Source organism: Plasmodium fragile (genome assembly GCF_000956335.1).
Source record: "Plasmodium fragile strain nilgiri unplaced genomic scaffold supercont1.19, whole genome shotgun sequence".
NCBI lineage: Eukaryota > Apicomplexa > Aconoidasida > Haemosporida > Plasmodiidae > Plasmodium > Plasmodium fragile.
Genome location: NW_012192599.1, coordinates 241,610 through 264,686, shown reverse-complemented (window position 1 = coordinate 264,686; position 23,077 = coordinate 241,610). Strand labels below are relative to the sequence as shown.

The 23,077-nt window shown below is 36.5% G+C and overlaps 1 protein-coding gene across 1 annotated transcript; it reads left to right on the top strand.

Moving 5' to 3' along the window:
• Nucleotides 1-983: 983 nt before the first annotated feature.
• AK88_02070 (uncharacterized protein) lies at nucleotides 984-23,046 on the top strand (the record flags this gene model as incomplete). Its single annotated transcript, XM_012479704.1, has 33 exons — nucleotides 984-1,073; nucleotides 1,203-1,290; nucleotides 1,398-5,322; nucleotides 5,509-5,794; nucleotides 5,927-6,014; nucleotides 6,156-6,385; nucleotides 6,498-6,578; nucleotides 6,699-6,974; nucleotides 7,163-7,414; nucleotides 7,546-7,843; nucleotides 7,981-8,063; nucleotides 8,217-8,374; nucleotides 8,723-8,864; nucleotides 8,989-9,209; nucleotides 9,379-9,539; nucleotides 9,910-9,996; nucleotides 10,144-10,237; nucleotides 10,329-10,731; nucleotides 10,915-11,119; nucleotides 11,317-11,522; nucleotides 11,891-12,874; nucleotides 12,993-13,119; nucleotides 13,405-13,601; nucleotides 13,738-13,989; nucleotides 14,127-14,314; nucleotides 14,468-14,544; nucleotides 14,671-14,744; nucleotides 14,850-15,329; nucleotides 15,541-18,955; nucleotides 19,050-20,850; nucleotides 21,021-21,213; nucleotides 21,406-22,578; nucleotides 22,789-23,046. 33 exons carry the CDS (start codon nucleotides 984-986, stop codon nucleotides 23,044-23,046), a joined length of 16,593 nt encoding a protein of 5,530 aa, XP_012335127.1.
• Nucleotides 23,047-23,077: the final 31 nt, after the last annotated feature.

The following is a 23,077-nucleotide window of genomic DNA, read 5'->3' as shown; positions in this document are numbered from 1 at the left end:
ATTTCAACCGTTCAAATAACCTTCCTGTTCACACACCTTTAATGTGTGCAACGGTTTTCTATTCATGCAAATCAAAAGAGGATGTGCGTACAAAAAGATCGCCACACTTTTCTCCATTTTACGGCAAAATGTACTTTGAAGTTTTTAACAATGCAATGAAGGGGTAATGAAATATGACTCATACCTGGGGAATGCAAATCTTTGTACTGTTTGCTAAATATTGTCTACCTTTTCATTTTTAAATCCAAAAAAGGTTTTCATTTCTTCTACCTCTAATTGTACATTGAATAAATGGCTAGCACATTTTGGTGAACCCCTTGGTGTGCTCCCCACTGTTAGGGGAAATCCTAAAGCAAAACGTGCAAAAAAAAATTTTAAGGTAGGGGGCACAAAAAAAACTGCACATACATAAAAAAAGAGTTAGTAATAATCATATGCCTTCACAAATTAATTCTGACAGAAAACATTATTAGAATCCCAGGTCTCGTTAAAAACGTGTAAATTTTTAAAATATCTCGTATTAATTATAGGGGAAAAAACGGGCGCTAGACAAAGTGCACTGCACACAGTGTAATATTTTTTTTCCCACATTTTAATAACTACAAGTATATTTTTGTGTACATTTTTGCTTAGAGGACACTTCATCGAGACAAAGGAGGAAGCTAGCTTTCCCAAGGTAGAGCTTCAAATGCATGCCCCTCCCCATCTGCATAAATTAAGGAAAAACATAAACGCCCAAAATGCCCGATTCACAGTGGGACGAAACCTATATTATAGGACCCATTTTGCATCTATAAAAATTTTGCGTTTTACGGAATATCAAAAAAGAACACCTAATCTGCACCTACACACGCAAACACACTTTTTCCATTCTCATAATCTAGACATCCATACATGTATTCTGTGCATATGCTTTCGCGCGCTTCGGTTAACTCTTTTGTCCTGCTCAAAGACATACGTTCAACTATTCCAGGATTCAAAACATGAATGATGAACTGGAATGCTACATAAAGCAAAAGATCACTTCGCTGTTGAGGATTCGAAGCGACGTTTTTAATGGCCTCATACAGGAAGTTAGTTAACCTTAATTTCGCTTAACAGAACGCTTGTTCAAATTTGTTCACTGTTATGTTTTTGCACCGTTTTGCCACCACATGGATGGGAGAAACACCTGCAACTTCTAACCCTTCTCAACTTATTAGGGACAGAATAAGGACGATTTAAATTACTTCTTTCTATCGGCACCTGTAAAAAGCACTTTGTTTTTCGTGCTACATAGGTACACTTACGGTAAGGAGTTAGAAAAGGGGAAGAATTTTCACCCACTTTTTGTTTTCCTCAAACGAGCATTATTTAATAAGTTTTCTTCTCTTTTCTTTATCCATACTCTTTTTAAGAGGACGAATCGAACGAAGTAATAGACACCTTCCAAAATGACGAGGAGCAAGACACAAAAGATTCTAGTGGGGATACACAAAATGGAGGAAAGGATAAAGGAGAAGAAACAACAGAGCAAATAAACAATCACAGCCATGTTGATGAAACTGACAACGGAGTGAAAGGCAAAAGCGAAGAAGGGGAAAACGAAATAGCGAATGATGATGGGGAAAAGACGCCAAAAAGGGAGGCAAATGGCACGAAAGCAGAATACGAATCGGAAATTCCATCCCCATCAGAGGAAGCGAATAATGATAAAGTGGAGACAAATATAGAGGTAAACAAAAAGGAGAAACAACAGACCCAGAGTGCCAACAAGTCTATTGATAATTCCACAGATGGGGCGAATAAGGAGGATGAAAAGGAGGAGGCATCACCAAAGGAGAACCCTCCCTCTGAAGAAAATAATAATAAGAAAGAGAAAAAAACGAAAACACGGTACACCTTAAAAATGAGCTTGGGACATATAGAAGCGGACGACGTGAAAGAAGAAAATGAAGAAGCGACAACAGCATCCAACATCGTCTCCAACACAGCAGAGGAGACAAACAAAAAGAAGACACAGGCAACCAAGCAAATAGTGTACTTGTTAAAAATTAAAAGTGCCCCAAATTATCACGGGCACGAAAACCTGGACGAGTATTTCAACACCAATTACACGTTTGGAAATTTACACCACAATTATATTAACAATCTGAAGGCTTACTTTAAAACCTTTTTTATCCCCTTGTTTCAATGCTTACTAAAAAAAAACCAAGTGTTTGAGTACATCGGGAAGGACATAGACCAAAGTGTAAAAATTGACCAGGTTTTAAGCAAACTACAGCATCTTAAAAAAACGGAAATGCTGACCAACCAAATAGATTACACGAACGAATTGAACGAAAATAAATATTTGTATATCATGGAGAGAGGAAAACACGCAGAGGAGTTGAATGAATTCGGGACAGAAGACAAGGCTGTGGATGGGATAACAAAAACTAAAAGTAACAACCGAGGTTACATTCCAACTCAGGATGGAATCCATCCTAGTGTGACAAAGAAAGAGGAAAATTTGCACAAAAATAAAAACCTCCTTAACTCCTTCTACTACCTGTTAAGCTATTACAAACAAATTTTGAAAGTGGAACAAATGTCGTACAACGAAATTAATGCTGACATAATGAAACTTAAGGATGACACAATTAACATAAACAATTACCTGAGAAACATTTCAAACATAATAAAAGATTTTATCATCAAAGAAAAGAAAAATGATTCAAAGAGGAAAAATGACAAAACGGCAGTGGAGTACTGGAAAGAAAGGTATCACAGAATTTACAGCTTAATTGAAAAAATTAACAGCAAAAAGTTTGAACAAATTATAGAAAATATTAAGGGCAAAAATTACAACGAAGAATTGTGCAACGAAATAAAATTACTAATCAAAGAGGTGGAAAATATGCACATGGAATCATTTGAAATGATCAAATTTAGTAAAATTTTGGAAAATTCTTTTGAATCTTTAAAATGTAATCATATCAACCAAATGAAAAATGGCATTAAATTGGTCACTCGAAAATTAAAAAATATATGGCTAAGTTCAAAATATTTCCGAAAAGATGAAATTATAATTGCCTTCTTTGTTAGACTCTCCGACATTATATTCGAATTTATCCTTTTCCTAGCCATCAAGGTCAAAAAAATGAATAAGCCAAAGAGAATAAAAAAGGTCATTTCCAAATGTATAGACATTTTAAAATTTTACGAAAAAGAATTCATTTACGTCAAATTAGACATCGAAATGATCGATATTCGAAAAAATTGGTACTTTGACAAAAATATTATTTTCAAAAATATAAGACACTTGCAACATGTCTTGGCTACGCTATACACCGTTTATTCAGAAATTATTTATTTCACCGATTTGTGTCTTCTAAAATTGAAAAAGTTGGTAAATAATAAGCACATTATGAACAGCATCATCCTAGAAATTAATAAGTTGTACGAACCCTTTAACGATGTACTTAAGAATATCTACCTATACGATGACGAGTCGATAATGCAGCTGATGAAAAGGCTAAATGAGCAATGTTTGAAGATAGAAAAAAAATGCATCAAAATTATTTATATTCAATTTTCCAATTTGAGGAACACAAAATCGACATACCTCTTAGTGCAGAAGTTTCAAAACTTGAAGAGGAGTTACAAAATCGATAGACTCCTGATTAAGAAGCTCTACGATATTTTATTTCTGTACAAAAAGGAACTCTACCTTTACATTGACCTGTTTAATAACATGTGTGCAAAAAAAGACCTGGACATTTACAAAAAGTTTCTCTTCTGTTTAAATATCTACAAAAAGATAAAAATGCCAATTTTAATATTCAAAAATAATAGCTATATCACCACCTCTAATGAGTACAAAATTATTGTTAAGCTGTACGTCAACTTTTGCAAAAAAATGTTTTCCTACATTGTCGAGACTTACGTCATATGGAAGAACAATTCACTCTCTCAAATGAATAAGTTTCTCTCTTCCAATATAATAACCATAAACAAGCAGCTGAACTTTTTTTATGTAATCAATTTTGATTGCACCTTTTTTAAGACCTTATACGAATACGCCTACATTGAATCGATTTACGATTTTTACACACCGATCGAAATTTTGAACATGTACAATTTAAAGAGAAAGCTGTACAGGTATTTGTATGAGCTGAACGAAATAATTTTTTTCTTCAAAAATTTTACTACAACCACATCCACCATTCAACAGAAAGTCCTCATAAAGTTTTTTCAATGCTTCGAACAGAAACTCATATATATATCGAACAATATCAATTGGCTAAATTTAAATATAGACCACTACATAAACGATTTAAAAAATTGCAAAAGTGTAATCGAAAATGTGCATGTATCTCTCTCTTACTCCCTCAATAGCATAGACAAAATTATTCACAACATGCAAAATGTTAACTTGGTTAGGTACATAGAATGGGGAAACATGAAACCTTTGCACATTCAACCATTCTTCAATTATTTTGAAGAATATAGAATAAATCAAGTCCATAATATTTTACAAAAATACAAAGAAATATCACATATTTTAATTAAAATAGAACAAATAGTTGAGAAAACCAAAAAGGGAAGATGTGAAATCATGGACGAGCTGTATTATCTATACCAATGCAAAATTTACAAGTGCCTAAGTCTTATTATCATTAAAGGGTTATGCAATTATGAAACCCTAATTGAAAATGATTTCCAGAAAAAACTGCTAGAAAATTATAAGCCTTGTCTATACATCAAGGAAGACATTTATTCGGATGTTTTTCTGAACAACTCCATACAAAATATCTTCAAGTTGATTTCTAAATTGTTAACCAATTTACTTCTAACCTCTTCCGAGTTTATTAGATGGCTGGACTACTCATGCATTGAAGTGCCCATATCGCTCAAGGAAGACTTCGAATTTCTCAAAATGAAATTCTCCTTCTACCAAAGCGTTAGCAAAAATAAAATTATCATCGACCGGATCATACACATACATCAGTTAATACAAAACGTTTTCCAAAAGGCAAACAAATACATATACAGTTTTATGAATTATGATAATATTATAAACTCCATTGTTAGGACACAGAGCAGCTTTAATATTCACCAAAATATTTCTTACCCTCTGATTTACTATGATAATATCCTAAAGAATATTAGCAACATTCAAAATAAGATTGACAAGGAGAACGATAAAAAGACCATTCAATTTATCTCGCTCAACATTTCATTCGTACTTAACTCGATAAAAAGCAAACTGCTCGACTCTAAGAAGTTCTTTTTTAACAACCTACATTTTATATTCACCACGCTGAAGTGCTCTACGCTCAGCGAAATTACGAAATATAGGTAATGTTTGAGAGCGTTCATGTGGGTGGGGTGTATATACCTTTGTGCATTTTCCTCCCACGGGGAAATCCAAAAAGCGACGCATGTTGGAGCTTCCCCTTTGGTAGTGTTATAGTGCACCCCCACACACACATATACACATGCTTTTTTTTATGTCGCCTTTTTGCATGCCACACGAAACCGCAGCGGCATACTGGAGACATGCACCAGCTCCATGGACAAGTACGAGAATATCATAAAAACGATAAACACGATTAAGGCTGAAAATATAAACATTGAAATGAATATTCAAAAGACGGAAGAAATTTATAACATGCTTACCATATACGGTGACAACACAACAAAGGAGGAACAAAAGGAAAAGTTGCTTCTGCTGTATCCCCAGTACCTAAGTATGCTCAACTCCGCTTTCTTCAACGACAACCTCATGTTTAACATAAAGCAGGAGTTTTACAAAAACACCAAGAATAAGGTAAATATGGGCAGGACCGATTACTTGGGCAAATTTTCCAAACTATCTCTACACGCATACGTTCGTCTTCCCTCATGTGTGTGATGAACTTTTACCACTTGGTACCTCCCTTTCCCCAACCATACCATTTAGATAACCGTCTTTGAAGAAAAGGTGAAAAGTATTTTGAAAAAGTTTCATATGTTCGGACCGTCCTCAGAAAATATCGACTTAAGCGAAGGTAATTTCGACGGGCGCAGAGGGGAGAATCACTTCTGCATTTTGTAAAAGTTCCCCTCCATCGCATTTGTTCTATAGAAGTGCCCCTGGACGAAGCCTCATCTGCACATCTATCCCTGTTTTTCCCCTTCTCGTCACCCAGGAATGGAAAGCTTAAAAAAATACATCAACGATTTCAAAACAATGGAAATTGAAAAGGAGGAAATAATTAAAGCCCAAATTTTGTGCAACATGAAAATTTTCCAATTCGAAAATTTCTACCTCCTAAAGAACACCATAAAGATTTACAACTCGATCTACTCCATCTACAATTCATACACCACTAGGATAAATGACTTCCTCGACGTTATATACTACAAGCTAAATATTAAGGTGTGTAAAATGAGGAGTTGCGCAAAATGAGGGTGATGGATACAGTGCACCGCTAATCACACAATAGCATAAATATTCATCTGCACACCTAACTTTCTTTCTAAATCTTCAGGAAATAAATAAATCCTTAAAGGAGGTAAAAAGCGAGTTGATGGAACTACAAAAGGATCAACCCGAGGCGAAGAACATTTTGGTACAGTTGTCCATGACCTTATTGTGGCTGTCTCACCTGGCCACTCCTCTCTAAAATGCTCCCCCTTTTTTTATTTTTCCTCTCCACAACAACCTACTCTCCCAACTACCCCCTTTTTAGCCATTCAAAAAAATAAATGAAGAACTAAACAAAATGAACACAACGCTGATAATCGTGTATCTTCTACAAAACACAAACATGAAATTGACCAACTGGCAAGAAATAATAGACCTTCACTTGAAGAGAAACAACATAAAGGACCCAGTTACCTTTGAAAACACCATCATCATTAACGATAAAAATATTAACATCAAGTCGATCACGCTGTATGATATGTACGAGCTGAAAATATATCTCTACTTTAACGATATCAAGTACATTATATACAAAATTAAGGTGCGTGAAAGGGAGAGATAAGCCTGTGATAGGCTCGCGAGTGTATAAGACACCGCTCCGATGGCGTCACTCTGAGGTACACCTGCGTTACCTCACAAATCATGTTGGCGAATACTCACTTGCACAATCGGTAGACCCCCTCCTTCACTCTCACACATATTCGCCTTTCACCACGCGCCACCTTGCAGGAAGTGGAAAAGTTAGAAAAACACCTGAACAAAATTGAAAATAACTGGAAACAGGAAACACTAAAAATTATAAAATGCAACGACCACTTCATATTGGACAACAACAAAAACATATTTAAGAATATCAAAAAGACATTTAACGATTTGCACCAAATGAGGAACTTAAATTTCGCGCAAGATTTAATACCCAAAATAACTCATCTGCAGAACAAGCTGCTTTTTATTCATGAGCTCTTGTCCCTATGGATGCTGGTGAGCATTCGATTCGCCTTTGAAAAAATGGCGCCGCTAAAAATACGTGCTTCACCCTATTCTCTCTGCACATTTCACATGGTCTTGTGCCTGTTGTCGTCACGTGCTTACCTTCGTAACACTCCCTGTAGACCCAAGACAAATGGGCTAGACTGGAAAGATTTTACAACAATGAAAATTTCAATCACTTCAGTAACGACATGAAAAATTTTAACAAAATAAATAGAACCTACTTTGAGATAATGAAAAATGCGAAGAAAAATCTGAACTTATTTCACATTTGTAACACTCAGTTTTTTTATTTTTTGAAAAATTATTACGAGCGTGTGTTATTTTTGTCAAACGAGACAATAAGCCTATTGCAAGATAAAAAATTTTCCTTTCCGGATTTTTTTTTCCTGAACGATGAGGAGTTGTTCTGTCTACTGTGTAGGGCGAAAGAGGCTTGCGCAGATAAATGTGCTCTAAATCGTGCGCTTGACATTGTGTACCTATGTACAATACACACCTATGCCTATGCACGTTCAACACTTGACCACCTCAAAACCATTCCATCACCACCACAGCTAACACTGAGACAGAGAATTTGAAAAAATATTGCTTCATAATTTACGAAGAACTTTTGTCCTTTAACGACATAGACAAAACGGTACACTCGCTGAAAGCGCCATAGTAGCATATTCCTCACTCTGAGCTATTGAAAATGTCTTCCAATGTGTATGGATATATGCTCCTAGCCACTTGCCTATTTATTTATTTGTTTATTCTTTTTTTTTTTTTTTTTGTTCTTTTCGCTGCGCAGATCGTCGAAGTCGTTACTACGAAGCATAACACGCTCAATTTAAAAAATGGGGTGAAGATAATAGGGATAGACACATATGTCATTTTGAAAGAGAAAATCAAAAGTACCCTGAAGGAAAACATCATATCGAGTTTGAAAAGCTACTACAACACTAACAAGTATGCACACATATTGTACTACGCTAATGCTCGTGGGCATAATTTTTCCATTTAACATGAACTTGAAAATTGGCATCAGCTAGCTATTCGTCGCAACGGAGCATTACTCCATTGTTAATTCCACAACCATGTATTTTGTATACTCCTTTTCTGTGCCCCATCGGTTCATTCCCCCTTTTTGAAAATTGCCCTTTTGTGCATGCCACATGATGCACATTTATTACAAATGTTATGCAGATGTTTATCACTAACGTTTTGTCCTTCACATTAGTTAATGTTCCCTCTATGCTGTTGTGCCTCACTCCACAAAATAGAAAATAACCGCATCGATCTTTACTCCCCTTTCAGGATAATCCCGATAATCATGAACAATGTGTCCGTCGTTTCCATCACAGTCATAAAAATAATTCTAAGCGAAGAAATGAAAAATGTGCTCCAGCACAAAAGTGTGGAATACACCCAAGGGGTTCTGGACAAGCACAAAGTTTTGGTAAGACAGTAGATGGGCAAAGAAGTGCATACGACAGTGAGTGTGTAACATTTAAGAATAAACACTCTACACAATACCCCACTGGGAGCAAGCATAAACATCTGCTTCTTTCCTCACCCCTCAGTGCAACGACATAGCAGAGGAAATAAAAAAAGAAAAAGGAAAAAATGTGCAGAAAATAGAACAAGCCTTAATTATATACTTGGAATTTATGGACACGCTAAAAAAAATCATACAAGAAAATTTATTTGATGAAAACAACTTTTACCTGCACTACCAATTTAGATACAGTGTCGACAAGAACAAGGAACAGATCGCAGTAAAATATGGGAGCTACTCTTTTAAGTAATGAGATAGGCACATGTGTGGAAATGCAGGGAGGTTTGCTCCAATTAAGGAATTTTTAAGGCATCCCTCTGATGAGCTCTTCTAAACCCTAATCTCCACTCCTCAAAAAAAAATGTTACCCCGCGCACAATAATAACTATTGTCTTTTCCTTCCCTCACCCCTAAGATACAATTATGACATATTAGAACATAACAGCCTACTCATAAACATGCTGCCGAATAATAAGTACGTCTTTTCGATCTGCTCCAATATGAATAAGAGCTACTACAACATCTTGTGCGGGAACAACAAAACGTGCACTATTCGGTACATCACATCTACACTAGGTAAGAACAGAAGGAGGAAGACGCGCGCATATAGCTGCGCCTTTCCGATTCGTTTCACATAAACTTACACACGCATATATAAAGATATTACTATGCGGAATGCTCCTTGATTCACTTCATCCCGCCCTGTTCACGTAGGACAAAGAACGTACTTCCTAGATGGGAAAACACACAACATAAGAAATTACATATTGGGTTCTATTCAGATGGGTATCCAGAAAAATGAAAAACAAATGAACAAACATATTTTTATACTCACATATGCGTAATTGCACGGTCACCCCGATGGGTTACCCCAGTAGACACACGTTGTACTTGCGATCCCGCGCACGCACCAAATGAACCCCCGCCTTATAACCTTTTTTTTTAGGCTACGCCTTGGTCTTCCAAAATGTGGACGAAATGAAAGTGGAACTATTGTCCGTCCTCACAAACGCATTCAGATCTATCCAAACATGTACAGCACATTTTTTCCTCCTGCTTATATGAATAAGCAAAATTAGAAGGGCTATAATGTCCGCTTGTGTATTTACACATGCATACTTTTACACACACCTATGTACCATACTTTCACATATCCCGTTTTTCGCCTCCAAATTGAAAGGCCTGAAAAAGAAGGAGAAGAACATTTACCTCTTCAGCAAAGACGTGGTGTTTAATAGCAGCTCCGTGATATTCTTTACGTCGAAATCGTGCGGGTAAATGCATCATCATTTGGCATGCACACCTACTACATACGTATTAACTTCCCTTCAATACTTGTACATTCTTCGCTTCTTCCAAAAACAGGTGCAGAAGCGTCCCCATCAATTTAAGGAGCCTGTGCAGAGAAATTGTCATAAACAATTGCCAACAGATCGAACTTGTGGAAATGCTCCTCTACGTGAACAATTTTCAAAACGTGAAAAATCTGTGCTTAAAAATTTACAATTTTCTGGAGTACTTAAATTTTATTTATTTTAATTCTGAAAATAATGTACTAAATGACATCATCAACATTATATGGTTGTGCAAGAAGGAAAATGAAGACAGGAACACAGACGAGTTGCTTGCAAAATATATTTTTATCTACTACTACGATAAGTTAAAAGATATCAAGCAGAATGAGCTGCACAATTTGATAAAAAAATTTCTAGACGTGGACCTGAATATGAAATATGATTTGCAAGACGGACGGGAACGACTCAAGGAGGTAATAAAATGTGGGCAATTCGCTACATAACTGTTTTTATATTTAGGGGGAAAGTGGGGCTCAAATGGGGGGGGGGGGGGGCGTTCACCTGAGTGCCGACATTGCCCCAAGACATACACACACCTAATCGTGATAACATATGTATAAGTAATATTTCCACATGCATTATCACTCTCCCCGCAGCTGCTAAAAGAGGAGTGTATTTATCTCAAAGAAGACCTGTTCCACAAGTACGAGAAGGACGTGTACGTGCTGAAAGAGAAGCTTCATAATCAGTCCCTGTCTTTACTCTATGGAAGACCCCATACGGGAAAGTCGACACTGCTAAAAATTTATAGCAAATTGTACGGTGATAAATATGGTTTCATATATTTGGACTCCCTGTATGGTAAAAAAATTAGTCACCCAGCGAGCGCGGCTAGCAACCATAAACATTTAAGAGTGAAAGAGAAGGGGGACAAACATATAAAAACAGCTGCCTATGCTACTAATCACAATGTGGTTTTTAGAGGGGACACTTCTCCTACGTATATATATTAACACACCATATGGACTTTTTCCTCCTCCCAAAATGTCAATTCACAGATTCCCAGAACCATTTCAACGAAACTTTTCTACGCCAAGTTATAAAGAAGAAACAAGAAAAGCACAAAAAATACACACTCATCATGAAGCTCAATTTTCTGAATCCCATCATATACAATGTGCTGTCCTTGGATAACCTGGTTTACCCTAAAAGGGAGAACATAGACGGTGCGGACGCAGAAAACGGCGTGAAGATAATAATTGAGGTAAAGAACAAACGCGCACAGATAGAGCAGCAGATGAGTGGAAAAAAGAAGTTAAAAAAAAAATGATGGAACAGATTAGTTAATAACGTAGATAAACATATGTGGCTTACCACGATAGGCAAATTTTCCCTCATCGGAAAAGAGGCAACAGTCAGGAGCAAAACCTCAGTTACTTCCATAGATAATTAAAAAATTGCAACGTCTCCGTCAGTTAATTACACACAATTCATAATCAGTAGGCATATAAAAAGTTATACATACATCAAAAGATGTTCTTATTTCCCCCCCGCATTTTGTTATGCGAATCGTTCCTTGGAGAGTGTTCACCCTTATGTACTTTCCCTAATGCGTCCTCTTTCCCTCCCTAGTGCAAAGACATATCGGCCATGGATCCATACCTGCTGAACAAAATGAACAAAATTGCCATCAAGGACAACATCAACATTTACAATTATTTTAAAAACAAAAGCTCCAAATTGATAGATGACATTCTTAACACAAACGTCTTCTTCGAAAAAAACGCAGAGAATGATAAAACGTCTTTAACATATATAAACAACTATGAAGAAAAAAAAAAAATTCTTCTCGAATTGTACAATGAATTGAAGTTATTTTATAGGAATTTCTTTCTTCCAATTTTTCATTACATAGAAAGGAAAAAAGGAAATCACTTTAACATAAATAATTATTACACAAAAGAAGAATACGTAAAAAATATAATCCTAAGTGATGGCCACATATCACGCACTTGTCTATTCCACACCAATGTGGAAGAAAAAGTAATCATAAATAATTTCATCGACATTTTTAAAAGCAACATATTAATTTTTTTAAGAGAACGGGAACTGAACCACAGTCTACCCACTGAGGACGCCAACACAGGCAGTGCACATAACGATTTGTCTACTTTGCCACAAATGGTAGAAGGACAAGAAGGTGTACACTGCCAGAAGGAAGCGGAACTAACTGAACAAAACTACGAGAAATACGTCACGAACGAGGAATACGACTTGGATAATATAAACAAAAATTACATAGAAAATGTATGTATATTACAAGCTGAAGCGGAAAATAATAAAAAAGTAGAATTGCATAGCAAAAAAGAAATCTCTAAAATTTCAATCATTAAAGAGAAGGCTCTTTTTATTCTATTAAGTTGTCTGGTTTTTTTGTTTAACAATTTTTTAAATGATCAGGAGAAATATAACTTTTTTACCTTTTTGAAACAATTGGCTTCTTCTAATAACGTCAATTTGGGCACACATGTTAGCAGCAACTTTGGCAGCAATTTCGGAAACTCCTTTTACCACATACAGAAGGATGCGTGGATTCCAATCAGTGATTTTTTTATGGTAACCCCAGCATGATGTTCTACATGCTCATGGGTGAGAGACGCTAAGCATAAATTGAGGCCACTCTGCAAATGGAAGTAACACACCGAATTTTCTTTTTCGCGTCACCCCTGTGCAGTCCTCGCCGAAAAAGCACCTGGACGAAAAATTCTTAATATATTACGATGAAGAAATGCAGAAGAGACTAAACTCTATTAGCTTGCTGTACAGGGGAGAGTCCAACATTTGCCTGATCGGAAGCACAAGTAACATGAATCCCATGCAACCATCCATATGCACTTACCAATATGTTTGACACGTGTTGAATATGGATCTAAAACAACCCACAGTTTGTAGATCAGCTCTGCATTTGTCTATTCAAAAGGGGGCAAAACTAACGACTGAAACGTCCTCGCATAGGCAGTACATCAATATAGGCAGAATTCGCACTGTGAACCCTCCTGTCCATTGTCCTGTTCTGTTCATGTCCTTTCCAATTTATAATCTGCGAGATTACCCCCATGATAATGAACTTTTTTGTGCCCCCGCAGAAAACTGCAAAACGGCCATACTAAAGGAAATCGTGAATAATCACTCCAAAATTGACCACCTCATGATCGACGTTTTAAAAAACACAAATGTGTTAAATTTTAAAGTGCTTTACGAGAGGATGACAAAAAAAAACGTCAAAAAGTATTTCCACCACTCCGTCCTCTATATCTGCATAGACGACATCCATATTAATTACGTAAGATGAAAAATGGAAGGGGAGACGGAGCGGTGGTTGAGCCTGATGGAGTCACGAACGTTCACCTCTTTCTATTCCACTTCTTGTGCAGTTCGAATGTGACTATATTTGTATCGACTATATTTCCCATTTTCAGGAAAAAGGAAACAACCCGTCCATCGAATTCCTGCACAATTTGCAAAGGAACTTGTGTTACTTTGAGAACAAATCCCTTAGCGTCCAAAATGTGAAGAGCATAATATCTATAAATTTCGAGCACATGAAAAGGAATAGCTACTATGAATCTGTTTCCTATTCTTATGCCTCGATTTTTTTAAACAACAGCAGAAAGGGCCTAGTGGGTTATTTTAGCGCACTCGTGAATCACACTCTGAAGGGTGCATTCCAGGTATATCAAAATCGTACAGATGTCCGCAATCGTGTGTACACATTTGTGCATGCTCTTTATTTGGATTGTCTCCCCTGAAAAAATCTACACGCACATGCCTTTCACCGCTGCTCCCCCCGCTACTCCCACCGTCCCAGGGTATACACACCAAGCTAGTAAACTACAGCCTCGACATCTTCTTCAAAATACATGAAGACATCAATTTTGAGGAGAAAAAGGAAAACCACTTGCTGTTCACGAAGGAAAATATTTTTCTACTCTACGAAGATTTCTTTTACACCAAGTGGAATTTTCAAAATGAGCAGGACGTCGTCGCAAATTGGTGGTATTCTAGAGAGCAGACACAGAAAAAAAAAAAAAAAAGAAATATATATAAGCTCCAAAAACGCAGCTTAAACGAGAGATATATAACACAACCTAACAAAGTGAAACCATTGTTTTGCCCCTACACACGGAATCTTCACCTTCCCCCTTGCAGCGAAATTTCCGCACGTATCATCCTGAATAGGATCCTCAAAAAGGAGAACAGAAAGGACATCCTCAAAACGATGAGAAGTAAACGAATAAGATAATATAATCAGGGAACTTTTTAGTGATAACCTTCCATTTTCCCCTTCTTGTCTTCGCCATAATTCATAAAAACAGAGACACCATTTTTTTGTATTACCCCCTTATTTTCAGCTATGGCGGAGAAGCACTTTGAACACCTAAACCAGGAATGCTCCTTCACCTACTTGAATTACTTTAACAAAGAGGTAGAAAAATGGAGAAACAAGGAACATATTTAAAGAACCCTTTCATTCGTCAAGAGTTTCCCCGCGCGTCCACTCCTCATGTTTGTCCTCGCGTCCACCCCACAGGTACACGAAAAGATCGACGCAGATTTGCTGAAAGACGAATTCGTGAGGAGCCTAAGCAGCTACAATAACCTGTACATAAACACAAAAATGTTCGTAGAATTCTACTTTACAAATATAATACAAGTCTACAAAAATATAAGTAAAAATATATATTCCTCGATGATCATTTGTATGAACAAAAAGAGAGCCATCATATTGCTAAACGCAATTGCATTTATGTTAAATATAAATACTGTATTGATTAACAAGTGTAATAATTTGGAAACACCTCAAGACAAAATTAACTACTACAACAGATTAAGATTTAAGAGACACCTATTCATACTCATAAATCATTCCTACCATTTTGATGATTATTTTTACTCTTTAATTTATAAGAAGTTTCCCTCTGCTCTCTTTGACAAGAAGGAACTTTTCCACTTGTACACAAAAACGAATTTGATATCGAATGAGCTCAAGTGGGAGAACATCCAAACTATTGTAATCGAACAAAAAAGGAAAAAAAAAAAAAAAATGATCAAATATGGATACAGGGGCTAAAATATGTCCTGCATTTTGTGAACTACATATGCACTACCTCTTCCAATTTAACGGAGAGAAAACTGTTTTTTCCCAAATAGGAACTTTGCCACTATACATTATGTACATGTGTGTAATGTTGCCTTCTTGTTTTTTCCCCCCACCCGCACAGATGAAAAAGAATACCTACGTCTGCTTAGTGCACGAGAAACGGTTCGATCTTTACTCGATGAACTTCCAAAATTACAAAAATGTTTACAGCGACTTAAATGTTGTGCACCTGGATAGCTGGTCCAGGGAGGAGTACACGCACTACTGCCACCTCTTCTTAAAGAACCACCAAGAAAATCACTTCATAGATAATATATTAAACAACTTCAAAAAAAAAGCCATCCTAAATACCCTGGAAGATGACATCGAGAAGGGAGGCAAAGGCATCACACTTCACAAAAGGGAAAAGACAAAGGGGAAAAACAAGGCCAACCAAATCTTCATCAACTCGGAGGAATACATAAAGAAGAATAAAAACGATAACCCCAAGGTGAGTGAAAATGAAAAAGGAAGTGAAGTTGTAACGGAGAATGTCCTTCCAAATGAGGAGGAGGAGAAGACAGGCGGTGGGATGGACGACAAGGCAGACCCTCAGGTGGGAGGCAACAAAGAAGAACACCGTGGAACGGAAAAGGAAAACGGAAGCGAACAGGATAAAGCAGATGATGAACATGGTCTCGTTCATGATATATATGATGCTAATAACGAAACGGAAGGAAATATCCCGAAGGCGAATTACGAACAAGGCGAAAAAGATGTCCAGGGTGAGCTGAACCAAGATGCGGAGAAACCAAAAGACGAACTGAACAAAACGCATGACATCGATAAAGGAGTACCCGAGGAGAAGAAAAAGATAAAAAAAGGAAAAAAAAACAACCAAACTGGGAATATAAATAAAAGCGTTGTCAAAAAGAAGGAAGGGCAACAAAGTGGGCACAAGATAAACGATAAAGGAGCGAAGAGTGAAAACAAAAAGAATGCTAAACATAATGAGGGCAAATCCACATCAGCGTCGCACATTAAGGAAGGAATACTTTCTTTGGGGGCTCAAACTAAGGCGAGAAAACCGGGTGATAAGCCCATCAAAAGGAGAATAACAGGCAAAAACGACCCTCCACCGAAAAGCGCAATCAGTGCTACTTCTTCCAAACAAAACGATAAAAAGAAGGAAAGACAACCTATAGAAGGCCCCAAAACGATGAGAAAAGAGAACGTGCCGCTCAAAAGGGTACCCAAGGTTAACGGAAAAAAGAACGGAGAAAGGGATACACATAATATGAAAGGAAAACCAGCACATAAGAAAGTTTCCCAAAAGACGGGTCAAAAAAGTAGCAAAAAGGAAATGAGCCAAATGGACAACGTCATGTCAAACAAACAGATCAGAGAAAATACAGAGTGTGAAACGGGCCAGGATACGAAAGAATGCGGAAGCGAAAAGAAAACGAATGACGCAGCAAGAGGTGTCCTTACCAGCGATAAGAATGATGTCCAACCGGATGATGAACAATTGGAAAAAAAGAAAGCGAACCCAAGGAAGGAAGAATCTTATCAGAGCGGAAAAGATGCGGAGGGACAGGATAACGAGAAGGGACCTCAGCAGAATGCACAGAATGAGCAGGATGTGCAGGACAACGCGGAGAACGACGAAACAAAACACTCGGGTGAAGATTATTTTCCAAAAGGAGGAAACGAAAAAGCCGCACAGAATACACACTACAATAAAAAAGCAATACAGGAATTCAACAATTTCAGCGAAGAAATAAACAAGTACAGTTTTTACAGCATGATTGAGACGCAACTAGAAAATGTCGTGGACGTGTTCATACAAGTATACTACGATTTGAAAAACTTTTTAAAAAAAAAAAATTCCAATTTGAATTTTATACGAATTAACAAGTACAACTTCATGGACGCACTAATTATGTTTTATATTTTACTAAAAAATAAATTAAACTACAAAAATAAACAACTGCACATGTTCAAAATGGGGCTGAAAAAAGTGGAAAGCATATTTGAAAATTATAATAACATGAACGAAGAAATACAGTCCATTCACTCGTCTATAAAGAAAACAGAAGAAGAAATTGAATATCTGAATAATTCCATTAAGACAAATTCAAAGATCCTACTAGACACAGAACAACAGTTTAGTGCAAACCAACAAGAGCTGAACAAAGTCGCAAATGACATTGACGAAATGATAGAAAATAAAAATGAATCTGAGAAACAAATTGAAGAAGAATGCATCAACATTATATTTAAAATTCAAAATGTAGAAATTAATGAAATTAAAAATATACTAAAAATAGGAACTCCAGATTTAACACAAATGTGCATAGCGATTATGATAAACACACTGGTCAGGAACTCCTTCCTAAATGATAATAATGACAATTGGAATTATTTTAAAAATTTTATCTCCAAGGAAAACTTTTCAAAATTTTTTTTCAATTTCAAAAAGGAAAACATCACTGATAAACAGATTAAGAGAATCAAGGAATACATGTTGAAGGATGAGATAGTCTACGGGAGGAAGAAAATTCTCCAAGCGAACAACTTGTTTACGCACTTTTTCGAGTGGATTACGTTCCTCATTAAATATAAGGAGTATTACAAGAATAGCTGTCAGGTGCAAGAAATCATTTCAAATAATAAGTTAAAAAAAGAACAGTACGAACATGAAAACGAAAAGCTAATGCAACAAATGCACCAAATAAAGTCCACCATCATAAATAACAAAAAGGATGTACACACACAAACCGAAGTTGTAGAAAATTTAAATAAAAAATTACAAATAATTAATAAATCCTACTTGCCTATTTTTGAAATCAAACAATTTTTAGAAAAAATTAAAAAAAAATATATCTATACGATTGAAAAAATTGAAAATAATTATAAATATATCGTATCAGAAGTTTTGCTCTTCTCCTTTTTCTTAAACTACTCTTCTCCTTTTAACTACAAGTACAGATGCTACTTGCTCAACAAATGGAAACAAATTATAAAAAAAAATAACATCCTGATAAGGGAAGACATCAAAATTGAATGTATCTACTCATGTGATAGTATCGTCTCGCTCTTCATATCGGACAACTTCCCTAGACATATTTTTTACATTCAAAATGCGCTAATCTCGCTCAACCATTTCAGGTGGCCACTTCTTCTAGACCAACAGAACATCGGAATTGAGTGGCTAAAAAAAAGCTACAGCAACAACTTGGTCATTCATAATTTTGATGAAAATTTAAGCAAACATTTAGACATGTGCATAATATACGGAAAGAGCTTGATCATTCCATTTTTTAATTTTCAAAATTTGTACATGTATGATAAGAAGAATGACGAGGGATTCAACTGCGATGATCAATACGAGGACAACTGCAAGCGCGTGCGGTCTGATCTCTTGGCCAAGAAAAACTTCCTCAAGTTTAAGCTAAATAGCAGGGAGATCAAGCTGAACTCCAACTATGGCATCCTCGAGCCCGTCATCGAGCGCAATGTGTACTTGGCCAACGGAAAGTATTACATCAACATAGGTATATTACACCGTGTAAATGAGCGCCCGCATCAGAGCTGCCTCATATAGTTTGTGCTTCCCATTCCATTTACACCCCCCCCCCCCTTGTGCAGGTAAGAAGAAGCTCGAGTACAACAGCCAATTTAGGCTCTTCCTCGTGAGCGACTTCAATGACAGGTACTTCCAAGACATAGAGGACTACGTGAACATCATTGACTTCCAGATAGACAAAAATTTAATAGTAAACAAAATTGTTAACATCATACTGAAACACGAAGACGAAAAAAAGGTCATCAACTTTAACACGAAGATTAGAAACTTTTACGAGACCAAGCAGACGCTGAAATTTCTAGACGACGGAATGATCATTGAGCTGTGCACATTTAACCACAAAGCAAATAATAACAAAAATTTGATGAACGTTATAAATAGCAATGTTTTGAAAAAAATGGAAATAAAGAAAATGCTCAAGGAGTATAAACAGGAAATTAACAAAATTAAAAATTCTTCAGAAAATATAAAGCTCCTGGGGTACCGATTCCATACCATTTACAAAGTGCTACAGAAACAGTCCAAAGCAAAATCTACTTACAGCTTCAACTTTAATTATTTGTTAAATATCCTGAACAACTTAATTAAAAACATCAACAAGAAGATGCTAATTTGTAACTTTAATCAGTTGATAAAAAAATTCACACACAACTGCTTTGTGTTCCTGTTAAACACGATACATAAGAAGGACCACCTCTTTTTCAGCTTCCTCTTTTACTCCTCTTTAATATTCGAAGAAAAAAAGCTCCATCAAATTGGTAGGTCTATCAAAGTGGAAAAGGAAAAGTATTACTCCCTGTTTTTACAAATTCAAAAAATAGGAAACATGGACACACCAGATTCGCTCTCTCTAAAAATAGAATGGCTAAATGAGAAGAAGAACAGACAGCTCCAATTTTTGCACAACGAATCCCCAAATTTCAAAGCACTCATTCAAGACATGAACAATAACTCTATGGAATATCTCAATTGGTACAAGAATAAAAGGCCAGAAGAGAATTTGTTCTTTCTAAAAAAAACACAACTAGAACAGTTAGAAAAGTTAGAAGTTATCCTATTTCTATACATTATGAGGAAGGATAGGCTGTATTATTATATACACTTTTTGCTCTCGAGCTATTTGGACTTGTCTGAAAATATGAATACCGCTACCCATTTGAATCTGTCCAAGGATCTAAACTACATAGATGCGAAAACGTTTATGTATATTACAGAACCGAACACTTATTATGATCCCATTCTACTCAAACATAAAGCAACAAAAACGCTCAGCGTGGGAAATAATTTTAACAGTGAAATACAAATAGTAATAGAAACTTCGCTACAAAATGGAAATAAATTATTACTAGAAAATTTCCACTTGATAAATTTTAACATTGAAAAATTTTACGAAATTTATAATAACAAAAAAATTCATTCCAATTTCGAATTGTACTTAACATCAGAAAAGGGAGAGACATCTCTGTCCATTATGAAGAAAGCCATTAAAATATATTCACACAAAAATGAATACTTAAAAAATTTCCTCACAGATTTATTTTCCTACGTCCATCATATGTATAAAGACAAATTGAAAAATAATTTTGTAAACTCTTTTCTTTTTTCTCTTTCCTTTTTTCATAGCATTTTAGCATCCAGATGCAATTATGACAATTACGGTTTTGATGAACCCTACTACTTCGACATGAAGGATTTCGAAAATACATTCGACTGTCTTCTGGCATATTTCAATTTTGTTCAAATGAACGCTGCTGTGCCTAGCGGATCTAACTCATGTACACCTACCTCTAACCTTCTTAGTGAGAAACCTGCCCACGAGGAAACGCTTATCCAGGAAGTTAACATAAACTGGGCCTTCGTAAAGTAGGACCAAAATTGAAACAGCTGCGAAAATGAGATTACGTGGTCGTGTAAAACTATCGCTGTGTTTGTCCTTCTCACCCCACCAGGTGTTTAATTACACCAAATGTGATACACCCCTACGGCTCCTTCCCTTTTTGAACTACCCCTCCTTCCGCTGCTTCTCCCTACAGAGAGATTATCCTAAATGGGTATGGAAACAAAGTCAACGCCAATGATCGGAAAATAATAAAAAGCTACATAAAGGAATATTTCAACGAGTACTCCTTTAACGAGAAAAACGAGTTCGTCTACTCGGCAGACGAAAACTTTGATTACAAATTTGTGATGAACAGATCCATCAAGGAGTATGTCAATTTGATTAAGGTATGGGTGAATGAGGTGTCTCACAACGAGGGGCAGTAACAGTGCAGTGGTTACATATATATTTGTACGTGATTTGCGTCATCATGTCCTCCCGCCTTCCACCATTGCGCCGCGCTCAATATACATATAATCACATACGTATGCCCATTTTTACCTGTCCCCATCCTTCTTTGCCTTGTCTTGTAACCTCAGAGCTACCCCCTCTTCAACAGCTGCAAAACGTATGGAATGAAAATCGAGGCTGACAAGAAGCAGCACGAACAGTACAATGAAAATATGCTCAAGAATTTGGAAAAAATCTGCAGCAAGGAAATTTTAATATACAAGAAGGAAAACAATGACGGCGATATTTTCTTCAACCTGGACAGTGACTACTATTCGAGCTCGCTGCTCAACACGGATGATGAGCAAAGTGGGAAGTCCCCCCGAGGGGGTGATAAACCGAATGTGTATGCAACAGAAGGGCTTGAAAAGCACACACGTGAATGTTCAAACGAGGGAGAGACAAATGATACCCTTCAAGTTGACTATATGAGTCAACACGGTGACGGCCCAACCACGCCTGACGCAAACGATGACACGGGCGACGACAAGAAGGACGACACAAAATTGTTCATAAAAACGTGCACCTGGAGTCCCATGGAGGAGGAAGAACTCAGCAGACGCAGAGCGGAAAATATGGACTTCCTAAAGAAGATAAAAAAATTGAACGAATTCTACGAATTGATAAAGAAGCTAAAGGGCACATTCAAATCCAACATCAGCATTAATGCAGAGTGGGCCAAAGGAAACATCACGACCATCCAATCATGTTGCGTAAAGGAAACAGAAAAATTTAAACGAATTACAAATTTAATATACAATGATGTAATCAAAATTGAGCAGGAGTTAAATAAAAATAAAAAAAAAATCGACAAAGTGACCAAGCTAATTATGATTTCCCTCTCTCTAAGTAAAGTGCCAACAAGGTGGATATGCAATTTTAACAAAAAAATAAAAACAATTGAAAATTTTGTTACATACTATGAAAACGTCAAGGAGCAGCTGTACTTTTGGAACATCACAGGGGAATTGCGTTTTTATAATATACAATATCTTTTTGATCCGTTAAGTTTTTTTAAAGCCTTGTTGATTAAATTCAGTTATGTGCATAAAAAAAAATTAGGCGATTGCATATTTTTATCTAGCATAAATAATACCCTCGAGATGAGGAAGACAAAAAGTCCCTCCCATTTTCAGAAAAATTTCTTCTATAGCAGTGATGAACAAGACGCGTTTTCGTCAAACCAAATTAACTACTCAGATTATGTCCACTACGAGGTGGAGTCCTGCTGCAACGTGGATGTGTCGGGGCTGCACACTTTGGTAGGGGAGGCAAGCAATTGGCATAAACATGTGCTTGCACGTAGCTCCTTACACATGCTTGGGTAGACATGCGTGCGTGCACATGTTTGCTTCCCGCGCAAGAAACTCCCACTTGCGTTGCTCAGATGGGGCGGCCCAAAACCGTTACCCATTTTGTCATGATGCAAATGACCCACTTCAACCCTACCTCCATTTCAAACAATCCCGCAGAACAACAACTTCGAATGTCTGGGCGTCAAGTCAAGGAGCAACAAAAAGTACGACGAAATCCCCGTCGTAACCTTAAGCGTAATCGAGAGGAGAGAAAAAAATATTCTCAAGGACAAAAAAATACCGCTTTATCAGTACAAGTATAACACAAAATGGAACAAAAAAAATAACAAATTTATAACAAACTTATATTTCAAGTCGGACAAACACAAATCGTTCATTTACATTAATAAGGTGTATCTGTTCGTTTATAACTAATTAGTGATGGTGTTGTTGATTTGGCATTTAT